Source organism: Salmo trutta, chromosome 15 (genome assembly GCF_901001165.1).
Source record: "Salmo trutta chromosome 15, fSalTru1.1, whole genome shotgun sequence".
In the NCBI taxonomy this organism is placed as follows: domain Eukaryota; kingdom Metazoa; phylum Chordata; class Actinopteri; order Salmoniformes; family Salmonidae; genus Salmo; species Salmo trutta.
This window is the reverse complement of record NC_042971.1, coordinates 15,624,088-15,644,396: the sequence shown is the minus strand read 5'-3', so window position 1 is coordinate 15,644,396 and position 20,309 is coordinate 15,624,088. Positions and strand designations below refer to the sequence as shown.

The window sequence follows — 20,309 nt, the reverse complement described above, 5'->3', positions numbered from 1 at the left end:
ATGACACCAGTCAACCTTAGTTTCTGCATGCCCTAATTCCTGTCATAAAATCATCTCTTTTAGAATTCAGGATTCCTGCTTTTCCAAGCATGTTGATGGCGCTGTATTTGCTGTGTACAGTATGCTATTGAGAAGAGAGAGCTTTACACCACCAGCTTACGGTGCCTCTTTGTCTTACGGTTGACTGACGTTCTTTCTCTCGCCAAACCTCCAGTGTTCAACAGGCTTCTAAAAAGTATCTGGAAAACAATTAGCTAAGTTTCTGAACTCTCCTCACATCTGTCCAGCATAGCTATCAAATGAAGGAAACACCTGCTATAGACAAGGCTTAGGATAGTTTACAGGATAAGCAAGTAGCAGCAGTTCTTTTTGAGTCCAATTTCTAAAATAACATGGTGAGCATAATTTCACAGAAAGTGGCACCATTAGCCTGCATAATGTCAGTTCAAGTAATCTGTGTAATTTATATACTTACTTTGGCTGCCATTACCCTAAGATATAAATATTGCGTGAAGCTGTTTCGCTTTCCTTCTGGCAACAGAATTTAGTTCACTTTTAACTGTCTAGTGTTGCTATGGAATTGTTTTCTGCAAACAGCAGCATTCCAACCCCCTTACCCCAAGAACCATGGGTATTTAGAGTGGTGTTTGGTTGGACACATTCTATACAATCACAGCAGAGAATGCTACAGGTGGAAACCTTTCACTTTCTGAAGCCTGTGTGAGGAAACTTTATTTTCCTGACAATTAAACCAAAGCGTATTCTAGGTCCCCCACTTTCCCTCAGGAAATGATGATCATGGGAAAATACTTGATCTGGTTGCCGAACACATTTATTACATATGTGCAGTAGTCTATAACACAGAACACAAAAGCTTCAGTATATTTAATGATTCATCTCCAGTTTCATATTCAACATGGCCCTTTTTTCTTTCCACTTTCCATTAGGTCAAATGACAGACCTGATATACACAGAGAAGGAGTTGGTTCAGTCCTTGAAAGAATATATTCAAGCAGAGGAGTCCAAACTTGCTGCTGTGAAAAGGTGAACACTACACTCTATAACCATAGTGCTAATAAAGGCGACTTTGATAGCCATGTTTTCAATTATGTTAATTTGTCAAAATAAGACTAGACCGAATAAGCCCATTTGATTAATTATCAATAATCAGATTGTAGCACGATTGGAGCTCATTGTGTACTGTACTGAACCTGACTGTTTTCTTCCCTGTGCTGTGTTGTAGCTGGGCCAACAAGCTGGACGTGCTGACACGTGCCTCCACCTCAGACCCAGAGGTCTACCTGGCCCACCCCGTCAACGCCTACAAGCTGATGAAGAGACTCAACACCGAGTGGTCCGAGCTGGAGAGCCTTGTGCTGCAGGACCCCTCAGATGGTAAGATACGGTCGGCGGGAGGGAGAGGTTACAGCTTCTATAGAGCTCCTCTGTGTGTGGGTGTGAGGAGGCTTGTGGAAAAGAAGGTGTGAGGCCAATTCTGATCCATCATGCTCCACCCCAACATCTGCAGAGTAGAGTTAGGGTGAGTAGAGTGGAGCTGAGAGAGAACACAGGCTGCCGTCTTTCATGTGCAGCTGCATCTTTCCTCTGTTTACATTTTGCCACGTCTGCAGTGTATGAGACCGCATACCACTGGTATGACAAAACATTTATTTTTACTGTTCTAATTAAGTTAGTAACCAGTTTATAATAGCAATATGCACCTCAGAGTTTGTGGTATATCAAATGTATTTAGAATTGTATATGGCCAATATACCACGGCTAAGGGCTGTATCCAGGCCCTCCATGTTGTGTTGTGCATAAGAACAGCCCTGAGCCGTGGTATATTGGCCATATACCACACACCATCGTTCCTTATTGCTTAATTCTATCAGCTAGTCTCCCCTGTGTGTCCCTGGAGAGCATCACAGTTTACTAATTCCAAAGAGTTTTGGGACACCGTAAAGTCCATGGAGAATAAGAGCACCTTCTCCCAGCTGCCCACTGCACTGAGGCTAGGAAACACTGTCACCACCGATAAATCTACGATAATTGAGAATTTCAATAAGCATTTTTCTACGTCTGGCCATGCTTTCCACATGGCTCCCCTACCCCGGCCTGCAGCTCTGCACCCCCCGCAGCAACTTGCCCAAGCCCCCCCGCTTCTCCTTCACCCAAATCCAGATAGCTGATGTTCTGAAAGAGCTGGAAAATTTAGACCCCTACAAATCAGCTGGGCTAGACAATCTGGACCCTCTTTTTCAAATTTTATCAGCCGAAATTGTTGCAACCCCTATTACTAGCCTGTTCAATCTCTCTTTCGAATCGTCTGAGATCCCTAAATATTGGAAAGCTTCCGTGGTCATCCCCCTCTTCAAAGGGGGAGACACTCTAGACCCAAACTGTTACAGACCTATATCCATCCTGCCCTGCCTTTCTAAAGTCTTCTAAAGCCAAGTGAACAAACCGATCACCGATCATTTCGAATCCCACCGTACCTTCTCCGCTATGCAATCTGGTTTCCGAGCTGGTCGTGGGTGCATCTCAGCCACGCTCAAGGTCCTAAACGATATCATAACCGCCATAGATAAAAGACAGTACTGTGCAGCCGTTTTCATCGACCTGGCCAAGGCTTTCGACTCTGTCAATCACTGCATTCTTATCAGCAGACTCAATAGCCTTGGTTTCTCAAATGACTGCCTCGCCTGGTTCACCAACTACTTCACAGATAGAGTTCAGTGTGTCAAATCGGAGGGCCTGTTGTCCGGACCTCACAAGGTTCAATTCTCGACTCTTTTCTCTGTATATATCAATGATGTCGCTCTTGCTGCTGGTGATTCTCTGATCCACTTCTACGCAGACGACACCATTCTGTATACATCTGGCCCTTCCTTGGACACTGTGTTAACAAACCTCCAAACGAGCTTACCTCCAAACGATGCCATACAACTCTCCTTCCGTGGCCTCCAACTGCTCTTTAATACAAGTTAAACTAAATGCATGCTCTTCAATCGATTGCTGCCCGCACCTGCCCACCCGCCTAGCATCACTACTCTGGACGGTTCTGACTTAGAATATGTGGACAACTACAAATACCTAGGTGTCTGGTTAGACTGTAAACTCTCCTTTCAGACTCACATTAAGCGTCAATCCAAAATTTAAATCTAGAATCGGCTTCATATTCCGCAACAAAACCTCCTTCACTCATGCTGCCAAACATACCCTCTTAAAACTGACTATCCTACCGATCCTTGACTTCGGCGATGTCATTTACAAAATAGCCTCCAACACTCTACTCAGCAAATTGGATGTAGTCTATCACAGGCCATCCGTTTTGTCACCAAAGCCCCATATACTACCCACCACTGCGACCTGTATGCTCTCGTTGGCTGGCCCTCGCTACATATTTGTCGCCAAACCCACTGGCTCCAGGTCATCTATAAGTCTTTGCTAGGTAAAGCCCCACCTTATCTCAGCTCACTGGTCACCATAGCAACACCCATCCGTAGCACGCGCTCCAGCAGGTATATCTCGCTGGTCATCCCCAAAGCCAACACCTACTTTGGCAGCCTTTCCTTCCAGTTCTCTGCTGCCATTGACTGGAATGAATTGCAAAAATCACTGAAGCTGGAGACTTATATCTCCCTCACTAACTTTAAGCATCAGCTGTCAGAGCATCTGTAGCAGAGCATCTGTAGCAGCTGTAGCCCATCTGTAAATAGCACACCCAACTACCTCATCCCCATACTGTTATTTTTTTTTTGTTGCTCTTTTGCACCCCAGTATCTCTACTTGCACATCATCATCTGCACATCTATCACTCCAGTGTTAATGCTAACTTGTAATTGTTTTGCCACTATGGCCTATTTATTGCCTTACCTCCCTAACCTTACTACATCTGCACACACTGTACATCGATTTTTCTATTGTGTTATTGACTGTACGTTTGTTTATGTGTAACTCTGTTGTTGTTTTTGTCGCACTGCTTTGTTTTATCTTGGCCAGGTCGCAGTTGTAAATGAGAACTTGTTCTCAACTGGCCTACCTGGTTAAATAAAGGTGAAATAAAAAAATTTAATAAACATTCTCTAGTTGTCTTGACCTCACACACTACATTATCACACATCATAGCAGTGCACACCAGGCAACTCCAATGCAGATGTTCTGTGCTGTGAGTCCTTCGACTCATTGTTTGCATCGCACATGGTACCCTATTCCCTATATAGTACACTACTTTTGACCAAAGTCCCTATCAAAGCCCTGTCAAAAGTAGTGAGTTGTGTGGTATTTGGGACGCAACCTTTTCACTGCTTCACTCTGTGTCCTTATCACTGTGTTCCCTCCTCAGGGTTCATCTCCAACATGACTGTACACAGGCAGTACTTCCCTGACGAGGAGGATGAGAAAGGTGCTGCCAAGGCACTGATGCGTCTCCAGGACACGTACAAACTGGATTCAGAGAGTTTCTCCAAGGGCAAACTGCCTGGTGAGGCTCTATCATCTCCTTGACTCACCCCTACTCTTTGTGTGTGAACAGTCACTGAAACCCTGCCATGGAAGATTCCAGAAGCCGCCAGATGTGTTATCACAGTGGGTCGCATCCCAAATAGCTCCCTATTCCCTACACAGTGCACTACTTTTGATCAGAGCTCTGATCAAAAGTAGTGCACTATGCAGGGAATAGGGTGCCATTTGGGATGTAGACTGTGTGTGAGCTGAGCATTTCTCAGCCTGCCCTCAGCCTACCAGACTGCAGAGAACGGTTGCTCTTTCGTCCAGCCAGATGTTTACCCTCTCCAGAAATGCAAGCTCAAACAGAACAGTCTTGATACCGGGAGCAAATGCTGTGGCCACACATTCACTATGTATATCTTTTATGACAAATGTGCATCCTATCCTAGTATTGCACACCCTACCAAGTCTGGGAGGTCTGTCAGAAAAAGGTTGCAAAAGCAAAATGTTTTGATATGACCCTCTTACCGCTGCTATAGCAACGTACACTACAGTATCATAACACCATTGTGGATTTATGGAGCACTCTTATGGAGTAACCTCATAAACAGTTGCTAAACTACTCATAAACAGCTGTCTTATTAATGGATGTTATTATCATGCTACTGGGAAACCTCAAACAGAGCAGAATGGTGCTGTATTGCCAAAAGGGTGCATTATACTATACTATACTATACCATACCTGCAGGTATGCACCACAACGCCATCCTGACAGTGGATGACTGTTACGACATGGGGAAGACGGCGTACAACGAGGCAGACTACTACCACGCGGTGCTGTGGATGCAGCAGGCCCTCAGGCAGATGGATGCAGGGGAGGAGCACGTGGTGTCCAAGGCCGATGTCCTGGACTATCTCAGCTACTCCGTCTACCAGATGGGAGACCTGCCCCGCGCCATCGAGCTGACACGCCGCCTAGTGGCCATCGGTAGGACACACACGACATACCGCTGTTTCATATCCAGGAGCTTATTTTTAGGGGTGTTTGACAACAGGAGAGACGTCTTACTCTCTCATACCATCTCTCACACACATTCTTACTTTCTCAATCTCTTCTACTCTCACTCTCCCTCACACATTCTCATTCACGCGCTCACTCTCCCTCACATACTGTCATATTTTCGCACATTCCTGACATAATCACCCTCTCAAAACCTTTCCTATATGTCCAGAGTTACAGGGTGTAACTCTGAGTGCTCATGGTTTACTAATTTGAACTGTATCAGGAATGTTGTTGTCTGTTAAAGGCTGCAATTGTGGAGTTCTGGTTACTTTGCTTAAATGTGAAGTTTAATGAACCGAACCCAAGGTCAACAACTAGTAAGATCTACTAGCATATTTACCAAGTAAAGAATCAGATTTAAAATAATAAAATGAGCTGCTGTAGTTAGCTAGAGGAACATATTGTTGGGTAGTTGTCTCTAGTTTGGGTATCTTTTTTTACAGCTGTCTGTGACCCCCAATCCCCAGTGTGATTGTGGCAGGAAAAGTGCTACTTTTAACTCTTCAAAGCCTTTGAAGTAAACAAAGGGAAATACCGTACTAGGGAGTTGGTATAACATTTTTGTTGTAGAGGTTCCTGTAATTCAAACTGAAAAGACAACTTGATCTAACTAAAGTAACTGAATGCCTTTTTGCTATACTGAATTAAATCCTTTATCATGTCTCTCATCTCATAACATGTACTGGCAATTTTGAAATAACTGACTCCAAACACCACAAGTGGGCATCTTATTTCAGACATTCAATGTTAGTGTTTAGGCCTATTTCCCTTGATACTCAAAACAGATTCATTTTGTATGGTTGAAGTAGCATCACACAGAGAGACAGTTCCTTTTCACTCAAACCATTGACGAGAGTTAAATGTTGTTGAATTGTGCCATGCCGTCACACAATCCCCTCACATTCCCCGTGTCCTGTTAATCTGCTGAACTGCATTACCCATGGTGTCCTTACAGACTCCAGCCACCAGAGGGCAGGAGGGAACCTGCGTTACTTTGAGAAGCTGCTGTCCAAGCAGCTGAAGGAGCTGAACCAAGAGGTCCAGGAGCCGGCCACAGAGGAGCCCATCCAGCTGGGGACATACAAGAGACCCAAGGACTACCTACCTGAGAGGGAGATTTACGAGGGCCTGTGTAGAGGAGAGGGAGTCAAAATGGTGAGACCGACTGACTTATAACGTACAGATAAGGGGTTTTTAAAAGTAAGGAGCATGTATGTGATATCATGTCAACTCCTTGTCACTCGTTGTCATGGTGTGACGAGGAGTGACATGGAGTTGACAAGAGAGCAGAAGCAGACGGGGAGCTAAATGAGATGGTGTCAAAAGGGTGATGTCTGAAAGAGACACTTAGTTATTGTGAGGGAACTTTTAGAGAGGTGAGGTAATTTGACAGGGTTTCGGAGAGGAGCTGTGAATTCCGGTCTAACTCCCACACCCTCGACCCATCCCACCCCATCCAGACCAGTGAGAGGCGCAGCCGGCTGTACTGCCGCTACCATGACGGGAACAGGAACCCTCGCCTGCTGCTCCAGCCCATGAAGGAGGAGGACGAGTGGGACAGCCCACACATCGTCCGCTACCTCAACGCCCTTTCAGACTCAGAAATTGAGAAGATTAAGGAGCTGGCCAAGCCCAGGGTGAGAGGAGCAGAGGAGCAGCAAACAGGACCAGAGGGACCACTATTACCTCACAGATGATCTATGTTTTTAGATATAACACTATACTGTGTGTCTCCGTGGTAGTATTAAAACATTGTATCATAAGGTGGTGAACGTCCAAGGAAAATTAGATGTTACAAGTCCTGTATGTCAATATGTATTCCTACTTTGTATAGCTTGCGAGAGCTACTGTTCGAGACCCCAAAACAGGCGTTCTGACCACGGCAAATTACAGGGTATCAAAAAGGTGAGTCATTATGCATAAGTGGGGTTTTGGCGCCCTCTGTGGTTCATGTTTAACTATGCTTCATGTCTGGGTGAGTGAGTGTTGTTGTTGTGTCGAGTCAGTGGATCTGTTGTCCTTCAGTGCCTGGCTGGAGGGGGAGGAGGACCCTGTTATTGAGCGTGTCAACCAGAGGATAGAGGACATCACAGGCCTGACAACGCAGACTGCCGAGTTACTCCAGGTACACACCACATACTATATAGGACTGTACACGCATTCTACCTGTTAAGACATGCATATTACTTAACACTGGATACTATTTTCTGCTGGCTCACTGCTAGAATATCCCTGTTCACTCTTTGAAACATTACTGACAATCTTAACAGACACTTGGTTTTGTGTGACTAGTCTTAAGCTTCAGATGTTTTTAAATAATTCAGCGTCTTCTCTTTTCTCTGAACAGATTGCTAACTATGGGGTCGGAGGACAATACGAGCCACATTTTGATTTCTCCAGGGTAAGGGTAACCTCTAGACGGCCTAAAATTGCTCTCTGTTGCATCTGAAAAGGGATGCCACAGGCATGCAATGGTTTATCCTGCTGGGTTCTATGGAGAAGTATGTTTTCACATGTGGATGTTGACCTGCGATTTAAAAAAAAAAAAAGACTTCCGTAGCACACACATTTACCGCTGCGCTGTTGACGGTGTTAGCAGTCAACATGCAAGACATTGTCTAAGACAAATGTAGACCTATAAAGTTTTGTTGGGGTTCTCCATCTCGTTGATCGTCCACTGCTAGAATAGTGTGTAATCTAAGAGAGGCCCTGAATTCCTATATGGCAGATTGCCAAACGAGACCTAGGTATTATCTCCAATGGCACCATATTCCCTATATAGTGCACTACTTTTGACCAGGGCTCTTGGACGCGGTCCTAGATGATGGGTTGAGTCACAGTTCAACCATGTCCATAACTCCCAAGTGCATATTCCTATAAGGAGGAGAGTCTCTAGTAATAATATACAATTGTAATTAGAAAATCATCACATTTTCAGACATATTCAAGTTTGTCCATGCACCTTTTGATATGTGGTGATTGAGCTATGGAATTCTTTTAAAACACGTTCCATGCACGGTCAGATGTTGTTTTATTTTACGTTTCTGGCAAAAATCACAGCAGGATGAAGATTGCATTTTTAAATTCGGGCACAGTTTAAGGTTTTATAGTGAAGTACTGTGCAACGCAAGATTCCCGGGGCCACCACCCATTTGTAGACAGTGCCTATGGGAGGTGCACAAAGTATCAATTAACTTCATGAAAATATATCCATATAGTCAAATAGTTAATCTAATCATCTACATTATTCTATATTATATTCAATATACTAAATATTCAGTAGTAGCTCATATTTTGTGAAATTGGTTAGGCCTCACGGATTTTTCAATAACTACGTTAAGTCAAACAGTTAATAATCAATTTAGTTATAGATGATTTATTTAGTGCCCTAGTGGCGGGATCCTAGTTATTCATTTCAGTCTGGGTTAAAAGTTATAAACATTTGTTGCAGCGTCCTCAGGACATCATGGTCGATGGAAATAGACTTGCTACCTTCCTGAACTACGTAAGTACATGTCTCTGTGTATATTCAACTTGTGTTTTACTCTCAAATTTTATCTTCATAGAAAGATGAACCTGATGCTTTCAAAACATTAGGCACTGGAAATCGTGTGGCTACTTTTTTAAATTACGTAAGTATGCGTAGCAGTAGCAGTTACTGATTTTAGATTTTGACTCTTCTTTTTTGGGTCTCCATTTTGCATAATTGTTGTTTTTGGCAGATCCATGAACTCTATTTGAATACTGGACTTCAATTGATTGACATTTCCATGTTTCTCAACCATTTGACCATCGGTGTTACCGCATACTCATACCATCACTAACCTAGTAGATGGTTGTCGGAAGAAAGGTGATCAAAAACAGGATATTTCTCTGTCAGTCAATTTCAGTGCATATTGCGGCATGTTGTACCCCCCCCACCCCACAACATGCTATCTTGTTTCTTGGTCCATGCTAATACTGTATGCATGATGTGAGTGTGTAAATAGAAGAAGAATGCCACGCTTTGCAAAACTACAGCGCTTTTGGACCACTCAGTGTTCTGCTGAACTTCTGTCTGGTTGAATGACTGGCTGTTATGGACTTGGTGTTGCTGTATAATATTATACTGGTGTGTAATAAACATTATGTTTAGTGTCATTAAACAATTTGTCATAGTTTCAAGACTTTCAAGACACTTATTTAGATCGTCAGTAGTCTTTACATTGCTACATGTTCTTTTTTTATTTAGATCGTCAGTAGTCTTTACATTGCTACATGTTCTTTTTTTTATTTAGATCGTCAGTAGTCTTTACATTGCTACATGTTATTTTTTTAAATTAAGATCACTTTATTCGTCCATTGGTCACATGGTCCAATAGAAATGTCACTTTGCTTTATCCCAACCCCTCTGAAAGACACCAGTATACATGTACAGGTTGGAGCAGGGGGCTGCCACACTGGGCACCAGGGGAGCAGTTGTTGTGGCTGGTTAAGTGCCTTGCTCAAGGGCACAACAACAAGCAATATCATCTAGGATTTGATACCGTCAGACCTGGGATTATAACTGGCAACATTCCGGTTGCTGGCTCGCCTCTCTTACCACTAGCCTACCTGTAACTTGTATCATCCTTTTAAAAGCAGTACACATTTCTTACAGTATAGTAAATTCAGAAGTGCAGTTACTGTATATACGTAAAGCCAGCTGACAGGGTTGTGTTTTCCCTGACAGATGAGTGATGTTGAAGCGGGAGGAGCAACTGTGTTCCCAGACTTTGGAGCAGCTATCTATCCCAAAAAGGTGAGCGAGAGAAACCATTTACCTACTCTTAGACACGTACAGCCCTCATCACTATAGGGCCAGGAGCTTTTCCTGACCATGTGACCTGGTCATGAAAAACTCTTGGCTCTAGATTTTCCTGGTCAGGTCACATGGTCAGGGAAAACTCCTGGCCCTTTTCATCAAATATATGGAACCCTGGGTTGAGAGGGCACACGCTATCTTATAGGGGGCCATCATGTCGATGGAGTGGTGACTTACCTGTACTGAACAGGGTATGTCTCATCTATGTGTGTCCACAGGGAACTGCAGTTTTCTGGTACAACCTCTTTAGGAGTGGAGAGGGAGACTACAGGACTAGACACGCTGCCTGTCCTGTGTTAGTAGGATGTAAATGGGGTGAGTTGGATGGAGAGTTTAATCCAAACTCGCAAGCAGCCTCTAATCTCAATATCAATCAATGAATTGGTGTCAGTCATTTGATGTGTTTCTTTGACTACTTCCTAGTCAGTGCTCCTTGTATGTATCTGTCACATAGGCTGCAATCAAACCTTCATAGGAATGTTACCGCAGGGTCGTTCCACATCAAAAAGCACAAGAAAGAAGATTTCGACACCCACCATCTCAGATTGTTCTGAAATCGTTTCTGTAGTTAGAAACTGGTAGGATTTGCATTCCTGAAACATTATTATGTCAAAATATAATTCAGTCTTTGAGAAATTAAGACAATTGATTGCACCCAAATTGGCAATTTTTAAATGTATATGATTCATATACTATTCAATAGATATAGTACCTTACATTTGATTTGGACCTACATTCTTCCAAGCAATGAGAAAGCCATGAGGAATCCAAAAAAATTGACGAAAGCCACACCCACACCTCACACCAATCCCACCCCAACAACCAGTGTTCAGTATCAGTTCTCTGTGTTTGAAAAGTAGTATGGAGCTGCATCTTGGAGTATTGTTTATTCATACTATGTAATGTATTCCCTGTGAATCTGGTGACGGTTATTTCCCCCGTTCAGATAAATTAGTCATTGAAGTCACTTGCCTTATTTCCAGTTAAACTTTGTGAAAGTACCAGGTTTTGACCACTAAATGGTGCTGTTGCTGCTATACTATCACACCTTTTTACCAATTTTGCTGGTCACTTGTATTTATTAAATGGATCACAACATTTTCTTTGCACCTTTGGGTAGAAAACGAATTGCTCATGATAAAAATACTGTAAATTGTGTGGTCCTACAAGTCAAGACAGTTCTCCATGAAATAGATGTTGACCTTCTCTTAGCAACCATTTTTGGATTCCTCATGTCTTACTCATTGGTATGAAGAAGTTTGGTCCAAATCGGAGGTTGGGTACTATATTTATTGAATAATATATGAATCCTATCAAATAAAATGGCCAATTTGGGTACAATCAGTTAGCTTAAATTCTCAAAGATCAAATTATATTTCAACAAAATAATGTTGAAGGAATGCTTATCTTATCTGTTTCTAACAATCTGAGATGGTGGGTGTCATGGCTTGTGGAAATGACATGGAACGACCCGCAGTGTTTGTTTTTTGAAAGTTTGCCTGCACATACACTTACAGTGCCTTCAGAAATTAATCACAACCCTTGACTTTTTTAAATTCAGATTTTTTGTCACTGTCCTATACACAATGCCCCATAATGTCAGTGGAATTATGTTTTTTTTAAGTTAATTAAAAATGAAAAGCTGAAATATCTTGAGTCAATAAGTATTCAACTCCTTTGTTATGGCAAGCCTAAATACATTTGCTTAACAAGTCACATAATAAGTTGCATGGAGTCTGTAAAAAAAATGTGGCAAAGCAATTAACCTTTTTGTCCTGAATACAAAGTGTTATGTTCAGGGCAAATCCAATAAAACACATTACTGAGTACCGTATTTTCAAGCATAGGGATGGCTGCATCATGATATTGGTATGCTTGAAATCGATAAAGACTGGGGAGTTTTTCAGGATAAAAATGAAACGGAATAGAACTAAGCACAGGCAAAATCCTAGAGGAAAACCTGGGTCTGTCTGCTTTCCACCAGACACTGGGAGATGAACTCACCTTTCAGCCGGACAATACATCAAATGTTATTGGTCGCATACACATTTACAGTACAAGTCAAAAGTTTGGACACACCTACTCACTCAAGGGTTTTTCTTTATTTTTACTATTTTCTACATTGTAGAATAATACTGAAGACATCAACACTATGAAATAACACATATGGAATTGTGTAGTAACCAAAAAAGTGTTAAACAAATCAAAATATATGTTATATTTGAAATTCTTAAAAGTAGCCACCCTTTGCCTTGATGACAGCTTTGCACGCTCTTGGCACCAAGTCGTGGCTGAACAAGGACATGGATGATATACAATTAGCTGGGTAAGACAGAACAGCAGCCTCCATTAAGATCGGGGGGGGGGGGACTTTTCATCTAGAGAGACTTCATCTACAGTGCCTTTGGAAAGTATTCAGACCCCTTGACTTGTTCCACATTTTGTTACGTTACAGCCTTATTCTAAAATGTATTCAATTGTTGTTTTTTTCTCATCAATCTACACACATTACCGCTGAATGACAAAGCAAAAACAGGTTTTTAGAAATGTTTTCAAATGTTAAAAAAATCTAAAAGTTCTATTACATTTACATAAGAATTCAGACCCACCCGGCCAATTAGGGGAGAAGGGCCTTGGTCAGGGATGGGACCAAGACCCCGATGGTCACTCTAACAGAGCTCCTGAGTTCCTCTGTGAAGATGGGAGAACCTTCCAGAAGGACAACTATCTCTGCAGCACTCAAACAATCAGGCCTTTATTGGTGGAGTGCTGCAGAGATGGTTGTCCTTCTGGAATGTTCTACCATCTCCACCATCGGTTTCTTGGTCACCTCCCTGACCAAGGCCCTTCTCCCCCGATTGCTCAGTTTAGCTGGGCGGCCATCTCTAGGAAGAGTCTTGGTGAGTCCAAACTTCTTCCATTTAAGAATGATGGAGGCCACTGTGTTCTTGTGGACCTTCAATGCTGCAGACATTTTTTGGTACCCTCCCCCAGATCTGTGCCTCGACACAATCCTGTCTCAGAGCTCTACGGACAATTCCTTCGATCTCATGGCTTGGTTTTTGCTCTGACATGCTCTGTCAACTGTTGGACCTTATATAGACAGGTGTGTGCCTTTCTAAATCATGTCCAATCAACTGAATATACCACAGGTGTTCTCCAATCAAGTTGTAGAAACATCTCAAGAATGATGAATGGAAACATGATGCACCTGAGCTCAATTTCGAGTCTCATAGCAAAGGGTCTGAATACATTTGCTAACATTTTAAAAGCCTGTTTTCGCTTTGTCATTGTGTGTAGATTGATGAGGGGGAAAAATTATTTAATACATTTTAGAATAAGGCTATAACGTAACAAAATGTGGAAAAAGTCAAGGGGCCTGAATACTTTCCGCTGTAAATACTTTACTTTTTATGTAAATATTATTTAAGTGACCAGTGTTCCGTTATCAAAGTGACCAGTGATTCCATGCCTATGTACATAGGGTAGCAGCCTCTAAGGTGCAGATTTGAGTAACCGGGTGGTAGCCGGCTAATGACAGTGACTGAGTTCAAGGCAGGGTACTGGATGGAGGCCGGCAAGTGATGGCTATTCAACAGTCTGATGGCCTTGAGATAGAAGCTGTTGATGCACCTGTACTGACCTTGCCTTCTGGATGATAGCTGGGTGAACAGGCCGTGGCTCGGGAGGTTGATATCCTTGATGATTTTTTTGGCCTTCCTGTGACATCAGGTGCTGTAGGTGTCCTGGAGGGCAGGCAGTGTGCCCCCGGTAATTCGTTGGGCAGACTGGTCTCAATGGTGCATCTGTAAAGGTTTGTGAGGGGCCAAGTCAAATTTCTTCACCCTCCTGAGGTTGAAGAGGCACTGTTGCACCTTCTTCAGCACACTGTCTGTGTGGGTTGACCATTTTAGATTGTCAGTAATGTGTACGCCGAGGAACTTGAAGCTTTTTACCTTCTCCACTACGGCCCCATCAATGTCGATGGGGGCGTGCTCCCTCTGCTGTCTCCTGAAGTCCACGATCAGCTCCTTCGTTTTGTTGACATTGAGCGAATGGTTGTTTTCATGGCACAACTCCGGCAGAGGCCTCACCTACCCGTGGGCTCTCGTCATTGGTAATCAGGCCTACAACTTTTGTGTCATCTGCAAACTTGATGATTGAGTTGGAGGCGTGCATGGCCACGCAGTCATGGGTGAACAGGGAGTACAGGGCGGGGCTGAGCACGCACCCTTGTGAGGCCCCTGTGTTTAGGATCAGCATAGTGGAGGTGTTGTTTCCTACCATCACCACCTTGGGGTGGCCTGTCAGGAAGTCCAGGACCCAGTTGCACATGGCGGGGTTCAGACCCAGGGCCCCAAGCTTAAGGAGGAGCTTGGCGGGTATTATGGTGTTGAAGGCTGAGCTGTATTCAATTGAACAGCGTTCTTACATAGGTATTCCTCTTGTCAGGATGGGAAAGGGCAGTGTGACCAGTGTTCCATCGCACTGCATGATGGTGATTGCATCGTCTGTGGATCTATTGGGGCGGTATGCAAATTGAAGTGGGTCTAGGGTGTCAGGTAAGGTAGAGGTGATATGATCCTTAAGTAGCCTTTCAAAGCACTTCATGATTACAGAAGTGAGTGCTACGGGGCGATTTAGTTAATTAGTTCAGTTACCTTTGCTTTCTTGGGTACATGAATAATGGTAGACATCTTGAAGCAAGTGGGGACAGCAGACTAGGATAGGGAGAGATTGAATATGTCCGCAAACGCGTGCTCTGAGGAACCTAAAACACAAGGACAAATCTACACTGGAGTTGCTCACCAAGAAGACAGTGAATGTTCCTGAGTGGCTGAGTTACAGTTTTGACTTAAATTTACACTGAACAAAAAATGTTAAAGCAACATGTAAAGTTTTGGTCCCATGTTTCATGAGCTGAAATCAAAGATAGCAGAAATGTTCCATATGCACAAAAAGCTTATTTCTCTCAAATGTTGTGCACAAATTTGTTTACATACCTGTTAGTGAGCATTTCTCCTTTGCCAAGATAATTCATTCACGTGACAGGTGTGCCATGTCAAGAAGCTGATTAAACAGCATGGTCATTACACAAGTGCACCTTGTGCTTGGGACAATAAAAGGCCACTCTAAAATGTGCAGCTTTGTCACACAACACAATGCCACAGATGACAAAGTTTTGAGGTAGTGTTCCATTGGGATGCTGACTGCAGGAATGTCCACCAGAGCTGTTGCCAAAGAATTGAATGCTAATTTCTCTACCATAAACTGCCTCCAACATTGTTTTAGAGAATTTGGCAGTACTTCGAAGCGGCCTCACAATCGCAGACCATATGTAACCAGGCCAGGACCTCCACATCCGGCTTCTTCACTTGACGGATCATCTGAGACCAGCCACCCGGACAGCTGATGAAACTGTGGGTTTGCACATCTGAAGAATTTTTGCAAGAAATGTCAGAAAACGTCTCAGGGAAGCTCATCTGCATGCTCGTCATCCTCGCCAGGGTCTTGACCTGACTGCAGTTTGGCGTCGTAACCGACTTCAGTGGGTAAATGTTCTTCTTCGATGGCCACTGGCACACTGGAGAAGTGTGCCCTTCACGGATTAATCCCAGTTTCAACTGTAGAGATAGCAGTGTATGGCGTAATGTGGGAGAGCAGTTTGCTGATGTCAACGTTGTGAACAGAGTGCCCCATGGTGGCGGTGGGGATATGGTATGGGCAGGCATAAGCTACGTACAACAAACACAATTGCATTTTATCGATGGCAATTTGAATGCACAGAGATACCATAACGAGATCCTGAGGCCCATTGTCGTGCCGTTCATCCGACGCCATCACCTCATGTTTCAGCATGATAATACACGGCCCCATGTTGCAAGGATCTGTACAAAATACCTGGAAGCTGAAAATGTCCCAGTTCTTCCGTGGCCAGCAGACATGTCACCCTTTGAACATGTTTGTGATGCTCTGGATCGACGTGTACAATAGCATGTTCCAGTTCCCGCCAATATCCAGCAACTTCGCACAGCCGTTGAAGAGGAGTGGGACAACATTCCAATGCCACAATCAACAGCCTGATCAACTCTACGCTGCATGAAGCAAATTATGGTCATGCCAGATACTGACTGGTTTTCTGATCCCTACCTTTTTTTAAAGGTAGGGATCAGGTAGATGCATGTCTCTATTCCCAGTCACGTGAAATCCATAGATTAGGGCCTAATAAATGTATTTCAATTGATTTAATTTAATTATATGACCTGTAACTCAGTAAAACCTTTGAAATTGTTGCATGTTGCGTTTTTATATTTTTGTTCAGTATACTGAAAACTATTGTCTAGGATTGATCAACAATCAATTTGACAGAACTCGAAGAATTTTGAAAAGAATAAATGGGCAAATGTTGCACAATCCAGGTGTGGAAAGCTCTTACAGACTTACCCAGAAAGACTCTCAGCTGTAATTGCTGCCAAAGATGCTTCCACAAAATATTGACTCAGGGGTGTGAATACTTATGTAAATAAGATATTTCATTTTCAATAACTTCGCCAGAATTTCTAAAAACATGTTTTCAGGTTGTCATTATGGAGTATTGTGTGTAGATGGGTGAGATTTTAAATGTTTTATCCATTTGGATTTTAGGCTATAACACAAGAAAATGTAGAATAAGTCAAGTGGTATGAATACTTTCTGAAGGCACTGTAATTTGGGAATAGGGAGCATCTACCTGTGCGTGGAGTCTTCCTGGTAGTTGTAGGTTTTAACCGAGCCCTAATCTCACACATTGGAGATAATTGAGACAGACATTGACATACTGTACTTCTTTTTTTTGTTTTTATGTATCTGTTCCCAGTGTCCAACAAATGGATCCACGAGCGAGGTCAGGAGTTCAGGAGGCCATGTGGCCTGACAGAAGTGGACTGAACTTGACCTCTCACCCCTGACCCCTGGCTGGAGGAGTACACTCCACCTGCAGTGCCTGAACTTTTGATTGAACACACACACACACACACACACACACACATACACACATACCTACCTACCTACTGTGGTATCCATTATGGCTTTTAACAATGATCTGAAGCTTGGGAGTCTGCAGTAACTATGCAGATAAAGAGAAATGGATATGTAGCATTAAAGTATCTGATTTCTTGTTTTGTTTACATGTTTGTTTTAGCATTCAGATGTTTCATACAAAAATGACTTATGCATAACCACATACTGACTGCACAACCCTATCAGAACATACTGCTTCATCTATTCCTGTCCATTTACGTTTGTATTTATAGACTGCTTAAATTATTACACTGTATGATTGTGACATTTTTAAAAGATGGAAAATGTGGAGCAGAATAAACAGTGTATTTGATTATTGTTGTGATGGCTGTTCTCTCTTTCCCGGCTCTGTCAAATTTAAGTTGTTATGTGGTTTTGCCTAGACCTAACCTATTTTATGATTACATTTTTCTAAATTAGCCTAAAATTGGCTAAGGCTCATGATTTATATCTGACTGCCTGATGAATCCCATCAATGCTGCCTGCATGATCTAAGTGCACGAAAAAAGGACTACCGACTATAAGCCGCAATCTTTTTCCCAGGCTTTGAACCTCGCGGCTTAAACAATGACGCGGCTAATATATGGATTTTTCACGCTTTCAATTTTTTTTTCTCCAAAAAAACACATTCTGTGACGTGCTCAGTTTTTTGGCGGCATGAAGCTTTCATTAGACCAATGAAATTGCCGAACGGGTTAAGGTCAAACAACTTTTTTTTTTACTGTTTAGATTAAATCAAGCGCTCTCAAACTTCCCATCATTCTGATTACGGTAGTCATTTTGTCACCCTCATCATGGCAAAGACACGGAGAAATGCACATGATGCAGCTTTCAAGTTGAAGGCGATTGATCTGGCTGTTGGAAAAGGAAATGGAGCTGCTGCACGGGAGCATGGTCTTAATGAGTCGATGATAAGACGTTGGAAACAGCAGCGTGAGGAATTGACTCAGTGCAAAAAGACAACTAAAGCTTACTGCTCATTTTTTATTTTTTGTTACAAGCTGTGTTTCGTTAAAGCCTGTGTAAAGTTAATTTGTTTCAATATACCGGTAGGCACCTGCGGCTTATAGACATGTGCGGCTTATTTATGTAAAAAAAAATACAAAATTATTCAGTGGGTGCGGCTTATATTCAGGTGCGCTCAATAGTCCGGAAATTACAGTAGTCATCATCAGATATAAACCACTTCAGGAGTTAGCCACTAGCTGATGGGCAGCTGACTGAGGGTCAGTCTGTTTGTGCTATTATGCCAACTCCTTGTCAGTCATTGTCAAACAGATATGACACCAGGCTAGATTGGAAGGCCTATATTGTAACCTTGTGAACAAGGTTGTGTAACATTACTGTTTCATAATGTCATCACCACCACCATTGAGAAAAGCCATTCATGTGTGTAACCGGGCGTGATTGGGAGTCCCATAGGGCGGCACACAATTGGCTCAGCGTCGTCTGGGTTTGGCCGGTGTAGGCCGTCGTTGTAAATAAGAATTTGTTCTTCTCTCACTTGCCTAGATAAATAAAAAAATAAATAAATGTAAAGCCATGCCATCATCACCACCTAGTAAGGATGACATGTTTTCCAGATTAACACATCCCAACTGTTCCCGACAGAGAATTGTAGCAAAGCGGTGATGAGGGTGCCATTTTTCCTACACACATGGGGCGTGTTCCTCTGCCCAGGCGTTGATGATAAATGCCAGATCTTACAACGACTGGATAGGTATTTTAAGAATCATATGTTATAGCAATGTGGTGTCCAACAGCAGAGTTGATGACTTGGTACGCAACTGTTGGTGGATGGATGCAATGTCTGAGCAGGGGAACGGGACCAAACTCTATGGGCACGTTCAACATTGCAGTCGACTTTAAAGGCAAGTCAAGGCTGAATAGTCAAATCACCTATAAAATAACTATTCAATATTATTTGTAGATCAGTCAGTCACAATTTGCCCATGCTACATCACGGTTTTGACGCTTTCAAACACGGCCTCTCACTTTGCGAAAGTCAGTCAGACATTCACTATTAAAATGTGAAGCCTTTTACGCACCACACTGAAAACATTGAGTGTTTTGCCGCATGTCATATTGATTATTTAAAACACTGTTCGAGAATGGTCGGACAAGAGCTCATGGACAGGGACTCATTTCCGAGCAGACTGCGATTTGGTAACATCTCAGCCTTTACCCTGTAACTCATTACAGTAATGTTGGTGTCAACATTTTCCATTTCCACCTTCCTAATATTGAGTTGCACCCCCCTTTGCCCTCAGAACAGCCTCAATTCGTCAGGGCATGGACTCTGCAAGGTGACGAAAGCCTTCCACAGGGATGTTGGCCCGTGTTGACTCCAATGCTTCCCACAGTTGTGTCAAGTTGGCTGGATGTCCTTTGGGTGGTGGACCATTCTTGATACACACGGGAAACTTTTGAGCATTAAAAACCCAGCAGTGTTGCAGTTCTTGACACACTCAAACCGGTGCGCCTGGCACCTGCTGCCATACCCCATTCAAAACCACTTAAATCTTTTGTTTTGCCGATTCACCCTCTGAATGGCACACATACACAATTATTTTCTCAATTGTCTCAAGGCTTAAAAATCCTTCTTTAACCTGTCTCCTCCCCTTCATCTACACTGATTTTCATTTGAATTAGAAATGACATCAACAAGGGATCATAGCTTTCACCTGGATTCACCTGGTCAGTCTATGTCATGGAAAGAGCAGGTGTTCCTAATGTTTTGTACACTCAGTGTCTTTGGGAACCCATGTACCGTAGATGAGATCAGCTGTGGGCCTACAGGTAAAGGTCTCATTCCCTCCTCTCTGCCATGATATCTCCAAGCTGTCTTGTTCCATAACTTGCCCTTAACCTACTATGACCGTGGGCCATCTTACC

General features: G+C 42.9%; 1 protein-coding gene across 3 annotated transcripts in view; it reads left to right on the top strand.

Moving 5' to 3' along the window:
• Positions 1-17,728, top strand: part of LOC115148545 (prolyl 4-hydroxylase subunit alpha-2) — a 40,104-nt gene extending 22,376 nt beyond the window's left edge. Inside the window, exons 3-16 of one of the 3 annotated variants that reach the window (XM_029690517.1) lie at positions 948-1,044; positions 1,244-1,395; positions 4,346-4,483; positions 5,198-5,437; positions 6,468-6,667; positions 6,973-7,149; positions 7,347-7,417; positions 7,538-7,637; positions 7,860-7,913; positions 8,964-9,017; positions 9,079-9,144; positions 10,224-10,292; positions 10,574-10,670; positions 17,212-17,728. In XM_029690517.1, the coding sequence (XP_029546377.1) occupies positions 948-1,044; positions 1,244-1,395; positions 4,346-4,483; positions 5,198-5,437; positions 6,468-6,667; positions 6,973-7,149; positions 7,347-7,417; positions 7,538-7,637; positions 7,860-7,913; positions 8,964-9,017; positions 9,079-9,144; positions 10,224-10,292; positions 10,574-10,670; positions 17,212-17,282 (1,586 nt within the window). In that variant the 3' untranslated portion in view covers positions 17,283-17,728. The remainder of the gene's footprint in view (positions 1-947; positions 1,045-1,243; positions 1,396-4,345; positions 4,484-5,197; positions 5,438-6,467; positions 6,668-6,972; positions 7,150-7,346; positions 7,418-7,537; positions 7,638-7,859; positions 7,914-8,963; positions 9,018-9,078; positions 9,145-10,223; positions 10,293-10,573; positions 10,671-17,211) is intronic. The other 2 variants (XM_029690516.1, XM_029690515.1) reach the window with 2 other exon arrangements.
• The last annotated feature ends 2,581 nt before the right edge of the window (positions 17,729-20,309 follow it).